Source organism: Pristis pectinata, chromosome 34 (genome assembly GCF_009764475.1).
Source record: "Pristis pectinata isolate sPriPec2 chromosome 34, sPriPec2.1.pri, whole genome shotgun sequence".
In the NCBI taxonomy this organism is placed as follows: Eukaryota; Metazoa; Chordata; class Chondrichthyes; order Rhinopristiformes; family Pristidae; genus Pristis; species Pristis pectinata.
The window spans coordinates 9,026,836-9,041,004 of NC_067438.1; the positions used below are offsets into that span (position 1 = coordinate 9,026,836).

At 44.9% G+C, this 14,169-nt stretch overlaps 1 protein-coding gene across 3 annotated transcripts in view; it reads left to right on the plus strand.

The window, feature by feature from the left end:
* Positions 1–3,168: 3,168 nt before the first annotated feature.
* Positions 3,169–14,169, plus strand: part of LOC127586059 (hepatocyte cell adhesion molecule-like) — a 39,162-nt gene continuing 28,161 nt past the window's right edge. For all 3 annotated transcript variants that reach the window (XM_052043851.1, XM_052043852.1, XM_052043853.1), the window contains exons 1-2: positions 3,169–3,369; positions 11,095–11,412. In XM_052043851.1, the coding sequence (XP_051899811.1) occupies positions 3,303–3,369; positions 11,095–11,412 (385 nt within the window). In that variant the 5' untranslated portion in view covers positions 3,169–3,302. The remainder of the gene's footprint in view (positions 3,370–11,094; positions 11,413–14,169) is intronic.

Consider the following 14,169-nt stretch of genomic DNA (forward strand, 5'->3'; position numbering starts at 1 on the left):
AGACCACAACTGGAGTACTGTGTGCAGCTTTGGTCTCCTTCGTCAAGAAAGTATATACTTACCATAGAGGAAATGTAACAGAAGTTCTGCAAGCTGGGATGACAGGACTGTCGGATGAGGAGCGATTGGGTCAACTAAGCCTGTATTCAGTAAAGTTTAGAAGAATGAGAGGGGATCTCAGATTTCTGACAGGTAGGGGATGATGCAGGGTGAATGGTTGCCCTGGCACGGGTATCTAGAATGAGGGGTCACAGTCTTAGGATACAAGGTATGATAATTAGGACTGAGATGAGGATACAGTTCTTCACTCTGAGGGTGGAGAATCTGTGCAATTCTCTACCTCAGAAGCCACATTTATAGACGCATAAGGCAGCAAGAAGTAAGAGGAACATAGAACATGGAACGGTACAGCAGGAACAGGCCCTTCGGCCCACAATGTCTGCACCGAACACAACGCCAAATTAAACTAAATCTCTTCTGCCTGCACACGATCCATATCCCTCCATTCCCTGCACACTCATGTGTCTATCTAAAAGCCTCTTAAATGACTCTATCATATCCGCTTCCACCACTCCCCCCAGCAGCCCGTTCCAGACACCACCACTCTCTACGTGACAAAACCTGCCCCGCATATCTCCTTTAAACTTTCCCCCTCTCACCTTCAATGCACGTCCTCTGGTGTTTGACACTTACACCCTTGGGAAAAAGTTCTGACTGTCTACCCTATCTATCTCTCTCATAATTTTATAAACTTCTGTCAGGAGAGGGCAGGAATTTGGTTCTGAGACAAGAAGGTCAACCGTAATCCTGTTGAATTTTGGAGCAGGCTTGAAGGGCTGAATGGCCTCCCCTTGCTCCTATTTTTAACACTTCTGTTCTTAAGGTGCAACAGCCACCTCCCAGAACACTGAAGTAGTTTTCACAGATGCAGAGCGGTGACCAACGCTGCCACTCGGATTCTGTGCCAACGCGCCCGAGCTGCTGCAGCTGTGGTACATCTGGCACGGCTGCAGCAGCCCTGACTTACGCAAGGTGCTCAGAACCTCCCAGCTGGCACAAGTGGCTGTGGCGAGTCCTGCCACAGATTGCTTACTGACCTTGCTGGAATAAACTTAAAGCTTTAAGAAAGCCGCTCATTAATCTTCCCTCTCCCTTTGTACCAACGTCACGTCTTGACTTTTGCCATCACTGCTTTAAAGTTCTGCCAGTACAGAGTTGGTCTGCATTGCCACAACTACTGGGTTTGCTGCTGAGTTGCCCTGATCCTGCTCACCATTGCCGCTATCTCACTGAAGCCTCCTTCATCATCAAAGCCTGGTCTTGAGAGCCTGCACTCCCAGGACCTCAGCTGCTCCTCCCTCTCTCACAACCTATCCCCCCTCCTCTCACACTCTCTTTACTTCTTTCCTTCCCCTCTCCAACCTTCTTTCCTCGACCACTATCCCTTCCTCCACCACACCGAAGAAGACATTCTGCCTATTTACCACCAACAGAAGATGAGAGCAGAGGATTTGGGTCTTGACAGGAGGTTGAGTGTTAGATGGTGTAGGGACAGCAGAGCTAAAGAAAGGGGGTTTCAATGTAGGAAAGCTGGGGGAGGGCATTTGGTGGGGAATCACACTGGGGCAAGTGCATTGAGTTCAAGGGTTGGGAAGTTACGTTGCAGCTTTATAAAACTCTGGTTAGGCCTCATCTGGAGTATTGCATTCAGTTCTGGTCACCTCATTATGGGAAGGACGTGAAGGCTTTGGAGAGAATGCAGAAGGGCTTTACCAGGATGCTGCCCGGATTAGAGGGCATGTGCTATCAGGGGAGGTTAGACAAACTTGGGTTGTTCTCTCTGGAGCGCCAGAGGCTGAGGGGAGACCTGATCGAGGTTTATAAGATTATGAGGGGCATTGATAGAGTAGACAGCTGTTAACTTTTTTCCAGGGTCAAAATATCTAATACCAGAGGGCATGTATTTACAGTGAGAGGGGGCAAGTTCAAAGGAGACATGCGGGGCAAGTTTTTTTTCTGCACAGAGAGTGGTGGGTGCCTGGAATGTCCTGCCAGGGTTGGTGGTGGAAGTAAATACAATAGAGGTGTTTAAGAGGCTCTTAGATAGGCAGATGAATGTGCAGAGAATGGGAGGGATATGGACCTTGTGCAGGCAGAAGGGATCAGTTTAGTTGGGTGTTTAATTACTGGTTTAATTAGTTTGGCACAACACAGTGGGCCAAGGGGCCTGTTCCTGTGCTGTACCGTTCCGTGTTGTAAAGATCCTGGCTGTCTACTTTATCTCTGCCCCTCATAATCTTATAAGAGTTTATCAGGTCTCCCCTCCACTTCCGTTGCTCCAAAGAGAACAACCCAAGTTTGTCCAACCTCTCCTGATAGCACCTGCCCTCTAATCCGGGCAGCATCCTGGTAAACCTCTTCTGCACCCTCTCCAAAGAATGAGCTGGAGTGAGGAGAGTGGGTAAGATCAAAGATCGGGGGCAGCTGCTGAGAAACAGGCGTTTGGTAATGGGAGCTTTCTGGCCCCCATCCCTGGGTAGCTCCTCTGCCATCTCCCTGTGCCCACACTTCCCCTCCCCAGTGGCCTCTGCACACACCCACTGGCCCCTTCTGTCCAGCTGTGCTGCTGCTCAGATTTCAGCCCATGCCCAGCCCCTCTTTCCAGGAAAGCAGAACTTGAAGCTCTGCTGGTAAAAGTCATACTTACCACTGTAAAGATTTTATCTTCATCTTCTGGTTTCAGGTTTATGAGATGGTATAATTGCTGCATGACGGAAAACAAAATACAGGCGAGCATCTTACTTTCAGTTATGCAGCAATTAAATGCCAGTAATTGAAAATATTACTACCCCACACGAGAAATATTAATAATCACTAGTTTTCACTACCTGGTTGTGACCTTGCACCTTATTACACTGCACTTTCTCTGTAGCTGTGACACTTTACTCTATTGTTATTGTTTTTTACCTGTACTACCGCAATGCACTCTGTACTAACCCAATGTAACTGCACTGTGTAATGAATCGACCTGTACCATCGGTATGCAAGACAAGCTTTTCACTGTACCTTGGTACAGGTGGCTATAATAAACCAATACCAAGTAAATTGGGAAATACCAACATCGTTCTAGTCATCCGCTACTGTTCACACGTAGGCAAAGCTTCCCGTGGCGAATGGTTTCGGAAATGTTGCTATTTGCGGTCGCCACTGGTGTAATTCAGACGCATCGCTTTATTGGTTTGTTTCTTTTTGGGTGTGAATTTTAAAACGAAAGAGTTCGCAGTGCAAGCGCTGCTTCGATAATGTCCGGCTGCACTTCCTACACCTTCGTGATTTTATTCCTGTTTATTCAGCTTGGGACCTCCACGGGTAAGCGAAATGGGACTTTAGAACAAATGTTGCCGTTTGTGAAAGTTTGTGAAAGAGTAATCTCCGGGCGTGTTACATCCAGGAAGCGACCGTGCCCTGACTGGCGCTGTGTGTCTGTCTGCAATATGTAGCAGCGGGAAGGCATTGCATGTTTGGGATAACATTATCTGCCCGAATGGTCTTCGGGTGTTGCGCACCGCAGTCTGGTTGTGTTAACTGTTCTCGACTTCCATCCACTCTCTGCGTTGTCTTGGCGTTTCACCTTTGGGCACTGTCATTCATTCCGAAGCTGCGTTGAACTGGGGCAGTTCCCACGGTCTCTGTGCTAACCAATCCACCCTCTTCAATCCCATTCCCATCATCCCCACGTCCAACCTGTGCTCCGGCTGGTGCGGGGCTCCTGCGCGAATTTCATTGCCGTGTTCTATTGCTGTATGCAAAGCCAGCCTTGCTTTCATTCCGATTTCTAATGCCACCTTTGTCACTGGGATAACCTGTAATATTTGTCCTGCCACCGTTACCTTGAACTTTTTGGACTGGAAGCAGGAGGTAGAACATGGGCAGAAGAACAGGCGCTTCGGTCCGTCCTGTCTGTGCTAACGTGATGCCAAATTCAACTGATCGTTTCTGCCTGCATATCCGCCCATTCCCTGCATATTTCCGTGTCTATCTAACAGCCTCTTAAACACCAGGAGGTAAGTAAGTCAAAGTCGAGTTTATTGTCATCTGCACAAGTCCATGTGTGCACAGGTGCAATGAAAAACTTACTTGCAGCAGCATCACAGGCACAGAGCATCAGATAAGCAGCATTCACAAGAAAAACATAAATTAAATATAAATTATACACAACTTTTACAAGAAAGAAGACAATTAGGCCAAAATATATCTATTTGTGGGGCATTACAAAGTGGTCTTAACTACAAAGATCAAAGCAGACTGGTGTAATGCAGTCACCATTTTAAAATCATGAATGACTATTGCATGGGAAGGGGAGGACACTGAGTTGCCAGCCATTCAATAAGATCAGTTCCACCTCCCTCTCTAATTCAACTAAAAAACACCCTGCTGGAGAAACTCAGTGGGTCAGCTAACATCTGAAGAGGGAAATGGAGAGTTGATGTTTCAGGCTGAGAGCCTTCATCTGGAAGTTTGGTTTTTTGCTCCACAGTCCAGCACTTGCAGTGCCTTGTGTCTTGATTCATATTGAACTTGATTTTGAGTTTTAATTTGTTACGTACTTATTATTAAATTTCAGCTATAAAATGTTTTGTTCACTTTGCAAAAGAAACGTCTGAATGGAAATCATGCTCTGGGAATTTAGAGAAGCTAGGTTAAATTTTCTTTGAACACGTGTTTCCTATGTTACTAAAACTGATACTGGTGGAGGGACAGGATTTTGGAGGATATTACACTCATTTTCCAAGAAAGATGAGTAGCCAGCTGGATGTTATTAGAAGTAGGCGAGTGTTCGATAAGAGAGGTATGGAGCTGTTTGAATCAGGAGGGAATCCAAAGCGAGGGCCCATAAACATAAGGTAGGCTCCAATAAGGAATTCAGGAGTTCTAGGCCTGGATTGGTTAACACAAGTAGTATTTGGGGAAATAGAGTGAAGCTTGATGAGTATTTGAGGGGGAAAGGGGATAGAAGTGTACTCTAGGAGATCGGGGAATGCTTATGTGGTGCACAAATACCAGTATACACCAGATGGGCGAAATGGCCTAATCTACGTTGTAAATCTAATGTAATTCCAGATCCACCTTTTACAAATATTCCTGCTTTTATTTCCAGTTTTTTCAACTGCTGTTTTGTGCTAACTTCTATTACTTCTGGTTCCACTACCTCATTTCCTGTAAAGCACCTACGTTACAGATGCTACATAAATGCAAGTTTCTGATTTCTCACTATCAGCAGTGCTTAAGTTACTATTTTTGCCATGAAATGTTCCCTTCATTTTGCCCATTCCCACCTCTGCGAAGTCTGATCCATAAGACAATAAGGCTGTAAGATGTAAGAGCAGAATTAGGCCATTCGGTCCATCGAGTCTGTTCTGCCATTCAATCATGGCTTTTTTTTAACCCCATTCTCCTGCCTTCTCCCCGTAACCCTTCACCCCCTTTACCAATGTTCCCTCTTTACCAATCAAGAACCTATCAGACTCTGCCTTAAATACACCCAGTGACTTGGCATCCACAGCCCACTGTGACAATGAATTCCACAGATTCATCACCATCTGGCTGAAGAAATTCCTCCTCATCATGGTACTAGAGAGATGTCTTTTTAATCTGAGCCTGTGCCCTTGAATCCTGCACTCTCCTATAGATGGAAACATCCTCTCCACGTCCACTCTATCCAGGCCTTCCAGTATCCGGTAGCTTTCAATGAGATTCCCCCCCATCCTTCTGAACTCCAGCGAGTACAGGCCCAGAGACATCAAACTCTCCTCATATGTTCAGCCTTTCATTCCTGGGATCGTTCTTGTGGATCTCCCCTGGATCCTCTCCAATGCCAGCACATCCTTCCTTAGATACGGGACTCAAAGTTTCTCACAATACTCCAAATGTGGTCTGACCAATGCCTCATAAAGCCTCAGCATTACATCCTTGCTTTTATATTCTAGTCCTCTCAAAATGAATGCTAACATCGCATTTATTACTGACTCAACCTGCAAGTTAACTTTGAGGGAATCCTGAACTAGGACTTCCAAGTTCCTTTGCACCTCTGATTTCTGAATTTTCTCCCCATTTGGAAAATAGTCTCCACCTTTATTCTTCCTATCAAAGTGCATAGCCCTACACTCCCCTACGTTGTATTCCGTCCGCTCTCCCAACCTGTCCAAGTCATTCTGCAGATTTCCCGCCTCCATGACACTACTTGCCCCTCCACCTATCTTGGTATCGGTTGCAAATTTGGCCACAATGCCATCAGTTCCTTCATTCAGATCATGACCAATCTCAGAATCTAAGCTGACTCAAGGCTGGCTAAGATTTGAATGGGAGGCCTGATCCACCAGGAAAAGAGGTGGAAGCCACCAAAAGTCACTCTGCCACGAGCCAGCTCCGACGGAATGCACGTGGCAAGATCAGCTCTGCAGTGACCATGGATTTAATTTTGACTACACCTTTTTCTACGGCACCTAAACATACTTCCACCATTTTGCAACTGTTTATGAATTTTAGTCCTGTTTCTGCTTCTACAATTATTTTAGTAAATATTGTTACTCCTATTACTAACTATTCTTTTTATAAATTTTTCACAATCTGGACACGCTGGCAAACCCAGCATTTATTGTCTAGGCCTAACTGCCCCTGTGATGTTGGTTTCCTTGTAGGAGCACGTGCTACTTGTGGCGTTACTGCAACGTGTAGAATTGTTGAACCATTTCCATTAGGGCAAAGGTTGAACAATGCAAATTCCACCACTATTTCGACTACATTTAATACTCTCATCACTGCTACCTCCAATGTAGACATTTAGCTGCTGCTACTATTTCTACCTGCAACCATTACTTCCGCTACCACACAATAGATAAAGCTAAACAACCTCACAGTTGATGGACCAGGTAAAAGCTCTGCAGTCCTACCGTATCTAATTATGAATGGTGGAAGACAGGTAAACAAGCAGAGGACACTCCAAGAGCATCTCCATCCTCAAGTGAAGGCAGGGATCAGCATGTGAATGCTAAAGAAAAGGCAATCATGTTCGGCAAGAGGTGAACTTGCCAAACATGATCTCCATGTTTGGCAAGTTCATCTCCAAACAGACGATCACATGGAGATAGTGAATGCACTGCTGTAATCTTCCAAAAATCCTTAAGCTACCAAAAGATTGGAAAGTTGCCAATATAATACCCTAATTCAAAAAGGATGAGAACAAAAAGTCAGTAACTGTAGTCAATAACCTTAATATCCTTTATTGGAAAAATTAGAATCAGTTATTAAGGAAGAAATTGGAAATTCATTATCTGATTAAGCAAAGTCATCATGAAGGGGAAATAATGTCTGAGAAACCAGAATCATTTGAGGAAGCATCAGTCAAAGTGGATCGAGGGTAACCAGCTGGTGATTTTCAACAAGATGCCACACAAGAAGTTACGTTGCAAGACAAGAGTTCATGGTGTTGGAAATAATACACTAGCATGGATAGTTGATTGGCTAACTGGCAGAAAGCACTGAGGAGGAGGTCATATTTAGGTTCACAACTGGAATGAGTGGGCTGCATGGAGACTACAGCCATTTACAATAATTAAGCATGATTTACAGGAAGGAAGTGGCCACATATGCAGACAAGACAAAGCATAGGGACCAGGACAATCTATGAGGAGGTTACAAACAGTTTAAATAGAGACACTGACAGTTTAAGTGAGTGGGCAAAAGCTCACATGGAATACAATGTGGGAAGGTGTGTATTGGAAGGAAGGTAAAATGGATTATGATTTAAATAGAGAAAGACTGCATAAGACTGCAGCTCGGAGAGATGTGTGTGCCTCTCAAATGAAATACAGAAAGCTAACATCCAGGTGCTGGAGGTAACAGGGAAGACTAACGGGATGCTGACTTTTATTTCAAGATTGTTGGAGTATAACTGCAAGAATTTTTACTGCCACTGTACGAGACCACATCTGCAATACTGTGTATTTGGTTCACTTTTGGTCTTTGGCCCACTTATTTAAGTAGATTTGTTATCATCAGAGTCAGTTTGGAAAAGATTTACTTGGATGACTTTGGATATGGAGGGATTGTCTTTCTTTAGATTTCCACTACATGCAGTGTTTTATTTATTCTGAGGCAACAAATATTCTCAGTAAACGAAAAACAAAAAAAAAAGAGGATTCTGCAAATCTAAATAAAAACAGAAAATGCGGGAAACACTCAGCAGGTCAGGCAGCATCCATGGAAAGAGAAACAGTTCATGTTTCAGGTCTGGACTCTCCATTAGAACTGAGACAGAGGGAAACAAGTTGGCCCAGGTAGCAGAGGAGGTGGGGGAGGGCGAGGGGTGGAACGGAGGGAATTTCTCTATTCGAGTGAAATAATGTGGTAGTTAAGGGGCAGTTAAACTTGACTGTCAGTGTAACGTTGTGTGATTGGCCCAGCAGAAACAGGAAAATTGGGCTGGCAGGGAAGTATGGCCAGTCTTGACACAAACCAAGAGAAAGAACAAGTTACCTACGGTTGAAGAAATTGATTTCGAGTCCAGCAGGCTGCAACATGCCCAGATGAGGTGTTGTTCCTTGATCTTGCATTAGGCCTTGTGGTAACAGTGCAGGAGGCCACAGAGAGAGAGAAGTCAGCGTGGACGTGGGATGGTGAATTGGAGTGGCAGGCAACTGCGAGTTCTGGGTTACGCATGTGGACTGTGGACTTATTTCCAGCAGTTCTTCTGCAAAAACTGCTTTGGAGAGAAGGAGGATGAGAGGAGACATGATAGAGGTGTACAAAATATTAAGAGGAATGGATAGAGTGGACAGCCAGCGCCTCTTTCCCAGGGCACCAATGCTCAATACAAGAGGGCATGGCTTTAAAGTACTGCGTGGGAAGTTCAAGGGAGATATCAGAGGGAGGTTTTTTACCCAGAGAGTGGTTGGTGCATGGAATGCGCTGCCTGGGGTGGTGGTGGAGGCAGGTACTTTGGTCAAATCCAAGAGATTGCTAGATAAGCATATGGAGGAATTTAAAATAGAAGGATATGTGGGAGGAAGGGGTTAGATAGTCTTAGGCAAGGTTTAAAGGTCGGCACAACATTGTGGGCCGAAGGGCCTTTACTGTGCTGTACTGTTCTATGATTTCTATAACATTTAATAGTACCACTTGCAGTGCCACTGTAAGCACTAATTCTTAAATTACTCATAATAACTTCACTTCTGCTACTTCGAGCATTAACTCTGCTTTTCCTGCCCCCTCCAGCAGTGCTGCCGTGATTCCCTCTGCTCTGGCCGCCAATTATACTTCTGTTTTGATTAACTCATGTTGCCACTATTTTGACTTATGCTGATTATTTGGAATCATACAGCAGAGAAGAATACCATTCAGGACTCTTGCAAGGACGCAATCCCTTTTTCTCAATCCCTCCGTCTCAGCTGCATCTGCTCCCATGACGAGGCTTTCCACTCCAGGACACCTGAGGTGTCCAACTTCTTTTCTAACTGGGGCTTCCCCCCGACTGTGGTCAGAGAGCTCGCACCCATATCTCTGCCATATCACACCTCCACTCTCACACCCACCCCTCCCAGACCCAGCAGGGATAGGGTCCCCCTTGTCCTCACATTTCATCCCACCAGCCTACATATCCAACACATCGTTCTCCGCCACTTCCGCCATCTCCAACGGGACCCCACCACCAAGCATATCTTCCCCTCCCCACCCCTCTCTGCCTTTCATAGGGACTGCTTTCTCCGCGACTCCTTAGTTCATTCCTCCCTCCCCCACCCATCTCACTCCCACCCTGGGAACTTTCCACTGCCCCCGCCATAGGTGCAACACCTGCCCCTACACCACCTCCATCACCTCCATCCAGGGACCCAAACAGTCCTTTCAGGTGAGACTGAGATTCACCTGCACCTCCCTTAAAATCATCTGCTGCATTCGGTGCTCCAAGTGTGGCCTCCTCTACATTGGCAAGACCAAACGCAGACTAGGTGATCGATTCGCAGAACACCTGCACTCTGTCTGTAACCGCGATCTGCATCTCCCCGTTACCAGTCACTTCAACTCCCCCTCCCACTCCATCACTGACATGTCAGTCCTCGGCTTCCTCCACTGCCAGGAGAATTCCAAGCGCAAACTGGAGGAACAGCACCTCATTTTCCGTCTTCGAACCTTGCAGCCTAACGGCATGAACTTTAGGTGATCCCCACCCCCCTTCCCCACAAAACACCCCCTCCCCCAACATGCTTCTTCTCCTCTTCCCTTTCCTAGCCCCCCCTTTTTTCTCTTCTCTCTCCTTACCCTTGACCCATCCACCGGTGATCTGCTCTCCCCTCCTCCCCCGCACCTGCCCATCACTATCTCTTACCTGCATCTACCTATCACCTCCCTGTGCCCACCCCGCCTCCCCTCTTTTGTCCACCTATCACCGTTCTGCTTTTCCCTCCTATATATCGGGCTTCCCCTTTTCCTATCTTCAGTCCCGAAGAAGGGTCCTGACCCGAAACGTTGACCGCCTGCTTTTCTCCACAGATGCTGCCTGACCTGCTGAGTTCCTCCAGCGTCCTTGTGTTTTCCATTCAGGACACTTGCCCTGTGATTAGAGAGAGGTGTCCATTAAGTCCCACTGTGCTGCTCACTACCCAGCCCTGTGTTTTTTTTCTATCAGTTTCCTTTAGAAATGTGCAATTGAATCTCCTTCCTTCACCCTTCAGGCAACCATTCTGGATTGCAATATCCTGCAATTAATAAAAACCTCTCATTGCTCTTTTACTCATTGTCACTGGTTACCTACTCTTTCACCTTCCAAACAATATTTTTGACCACCTACATCTGACACTCAGGCCCCAATATTGCAGGCAAGCCCCATGTCCCCAATCATCAGAGCATATTCACAACACATCAGCCCCGCTCTTTGGAAATTCCCCTTCGTCCTCCTCAGTTCATTCACAGATCATTTGTAATTTTACTGTGTTTGGAACTGGAAGCTGCCCAAGCTCAGATCTGCTCCTCCACCCTCCTGGGTTCTGAATCGAAAACTTCTGTGCCTCTTGAATGATCATTCCTTTTCTTGACCATCAGATGAATGGAAAGCAAGGAAGCCAAGCCAGGAATTGTTTGGTGCCATTGGTTCTTCCATTTTGTTGCCTGGTTTCAGCAATGAAGAAGTTAAGAAAGTCCAACATGTTCGGTGGGCATTCCATGACATACGGATTCTAGATTATTACAACGCATCACACAAGAACAGCTTCACCAACTCATATAAGAACCGATGCACCTTCTTGGCTTCCAATGGATCATTGTTGCTGAAAAATATAAGAATTCAAGATACCGGACTCTACAAAGTTGACCTTGATTTAAATGCCAACAGCAGCAGGGTGATAAAACTGACTGTAATTGGTAAGTGCTGTGTTGATTTATTATTGTGTTGCTTCAATTTAAATCTCTTGTGAAGAAAGATGGCAAGTTCTCCATTCTGTTGCTCACAGACAATGGCCATAAAGGAAGAAAAAAATTGCACTTATAATGTAACTTTAATTTTACAGCAAAACTTCTGAGGTGTAATTACTGTTGCAATATAGAGAAACGGCAGCACATTTGTGCAAAGCCAGATTCCTCAAAACAGCGTTAAGATAAATGGCCAAATCATCTGTGTTGTGTTGTTGGTTCAATGATACTGGGATATAGATGATAATTCAGAATCAGCAGTCATTTGGAGAAGTGTGGATTGATTAGTGAAAGACAGCATGAATTTGTTAAAGGTAAGTTATGTCCAACTAACTTGATGGGGTTATAAATAGAGTCAAAGTCGAGTTTATTGTCACCTGCACAAGTACAAGTATGCACGAGTGCAATGAAAAACTTACTTGCCCCAGCGTCACAGACACAGAGCATCAGATAAACAGCATTCACAAGAAAAATATAAATTAAACACAATTTTTCCAAGAGAGAACACAATTAGAACAAAAAAAAGTCCATTTTAGTGCAAAATGATCATAGTGTTTTGCTAAACTGCAGTGATTAGGGTTGTGCCGGTTGGTTCAAGAACCGAATGGTTGAAGGGAAGCACCTGTTCTTGAACCTGGAGGTGTGGGACTTCAGGCTTCTGTACCTCATGGTCCGGATGGTGGGGATCTTTGATGATACACAAAGTAACAAGTTGACAGGGCTGTAACAGCATGGACAGAAAATTTCCCAAAGGGTAATGTCAGGTTGTTTTTGGACTGGAGAGAAGTGTACAGCAGAGTTCCTCAGGCGTTCGTTCTAGGATCACTGCTTTTCTTAACATACATCAATGACTTTGAATCAGGTGCACAGGGCTAAGTTTCCAAATTTGCAGATGACACCAAACTGTGTTGCGAAATGTAGGGAGGATACAAACAGACAGGATGGTGGAAAATGCAGGTAAGTGACAGGTCAAATTTACTGCTGAGAAATGCAAAATATTATATGTTGGTCAGAAAATTGAGAAAAACCCAAATGCACAATTCTCAAATGGGTACAAGAAGAGTGCATAGTTTGCTCAAAGTGGCAGCACAGGTTGAGAAAATGGTTAAATAAACAAATGTGACTTTGGGCTTTAAAAACAGAAGCTTATGGTACATGAGCAAGGAAGCTACGTTGAACCTTTATAAAACAGTGGTTTGGTCTCAAGTGGAGCATTGTCCCCAATTCTGGGTGCCTTTGCTCCAGAAAGCGATAAATATTATAGAACGCAGAAGAGATTTACCAAATGATTCCAGAGAACAGGGTCGTTAGTTATGTCGGAAGACTTGGAGAGGATGGGTTTGTTCTTATTGGAACAAAAGAGATTGCAAGAAGGAAATCTTCTACAACTACACATGCTGGAGATCTGAAATCAAAAACAAAAAGTGCTGGGGACAGTCAGCAGGTCTGTCAGCATCTGTGGAGAGAGAAACGGGGTTAACGTTTCATGTTGAAGAGTGGGAAGGTGAGACTGCAAGATGATCTGACAGAAGTTTTTTAAAATCACATGGGGTATGGACAAAGGGAAGCTGTTCCTTTTGGCAGGAGGATCAAGAACTTTGGGGGACAGGCTGAAGGCAATTGACAAAAGAACCAGAAGTACGAGAGGACATGGCTTTAGGGTGAAAGGGGAAAGGTTTAGGGGGAACATTAGGGGGAACTTCTTCACTCAAAGAGTGGTGGGAGTGTGGAACGGGCTCCCATCTGATGTGGTAAATGCGGGCTCGCTCTTACCTTTTAAGAGTAAATTGGATAGGTACATGGACGAGAGAGGTCTGGAGGAGTATGGGCTGCGGGCAGGTAAATGGGACTAGCTGAATAATGTTTCGGCACAGACTAGAAGGGCCGAATGGCCTGTTTTCTGTGCTGTAGTTTTTCTACCGTTTCTATGGTTTCTAAGTAACATGAGGACAAATTTGTTTACGCAATGAGTGGTTAGGTCCCAGGCTGCATTGGGAGAGGTAGTAGCAGAGTGTGTTGAAAGGGAGTTGGATTACTATCTCAAAGGAAGGACAATGTAGGAAAATGTGGAGGAGTGCAATAGCTGGACTGCTTTTGCATGGGGATAGTATGGATTCAACAAGCCAAATGACTTCCTTTCATTCTGTGATCCTATGAACATATTTGGCCTACTCTGAGATAGTGTGATAAGATGCCCAATGTCAATCCAAAAAGGTGGTCAGGAACACATTTTAACATCTCATTCTATGGACAGTAGCCAAGAAATTCCTTCACAAAACAAAAATTACACTGCAGCTAAAACCAGGTTTAGACCAGAGCAAAACAATATTTTGCCCATTTCTGGCTATCAACACACTAGTTGGAGAATTCTACCACTGAATTTCTGGCAGGAAGTTTGTTAGTACAGAAGAACAGTTTTCTGGAGTAAAACTTTCCCGATATAGTATCAACTACAGTGGGACTTCCAAAATACATCAACAACGTGATTTTCAAGTTCTTTGTTCTGAAGAACCACTGTTCTTGCCTACTCTCAGAACAATTGCCTTTAGCTATCCCAGTTTCATCTATTCCATTTAAAGGGTCAACCTTGCTCTTACTGGGATCTATAACCTCAAAAACAACCTTACATGAATGCCTAGACTGCTTTGTCTTTTAAGATTTCTTGGCCTCAGGATCACTGTAGATAGTTGCTGCTGATCCCTGTTACAT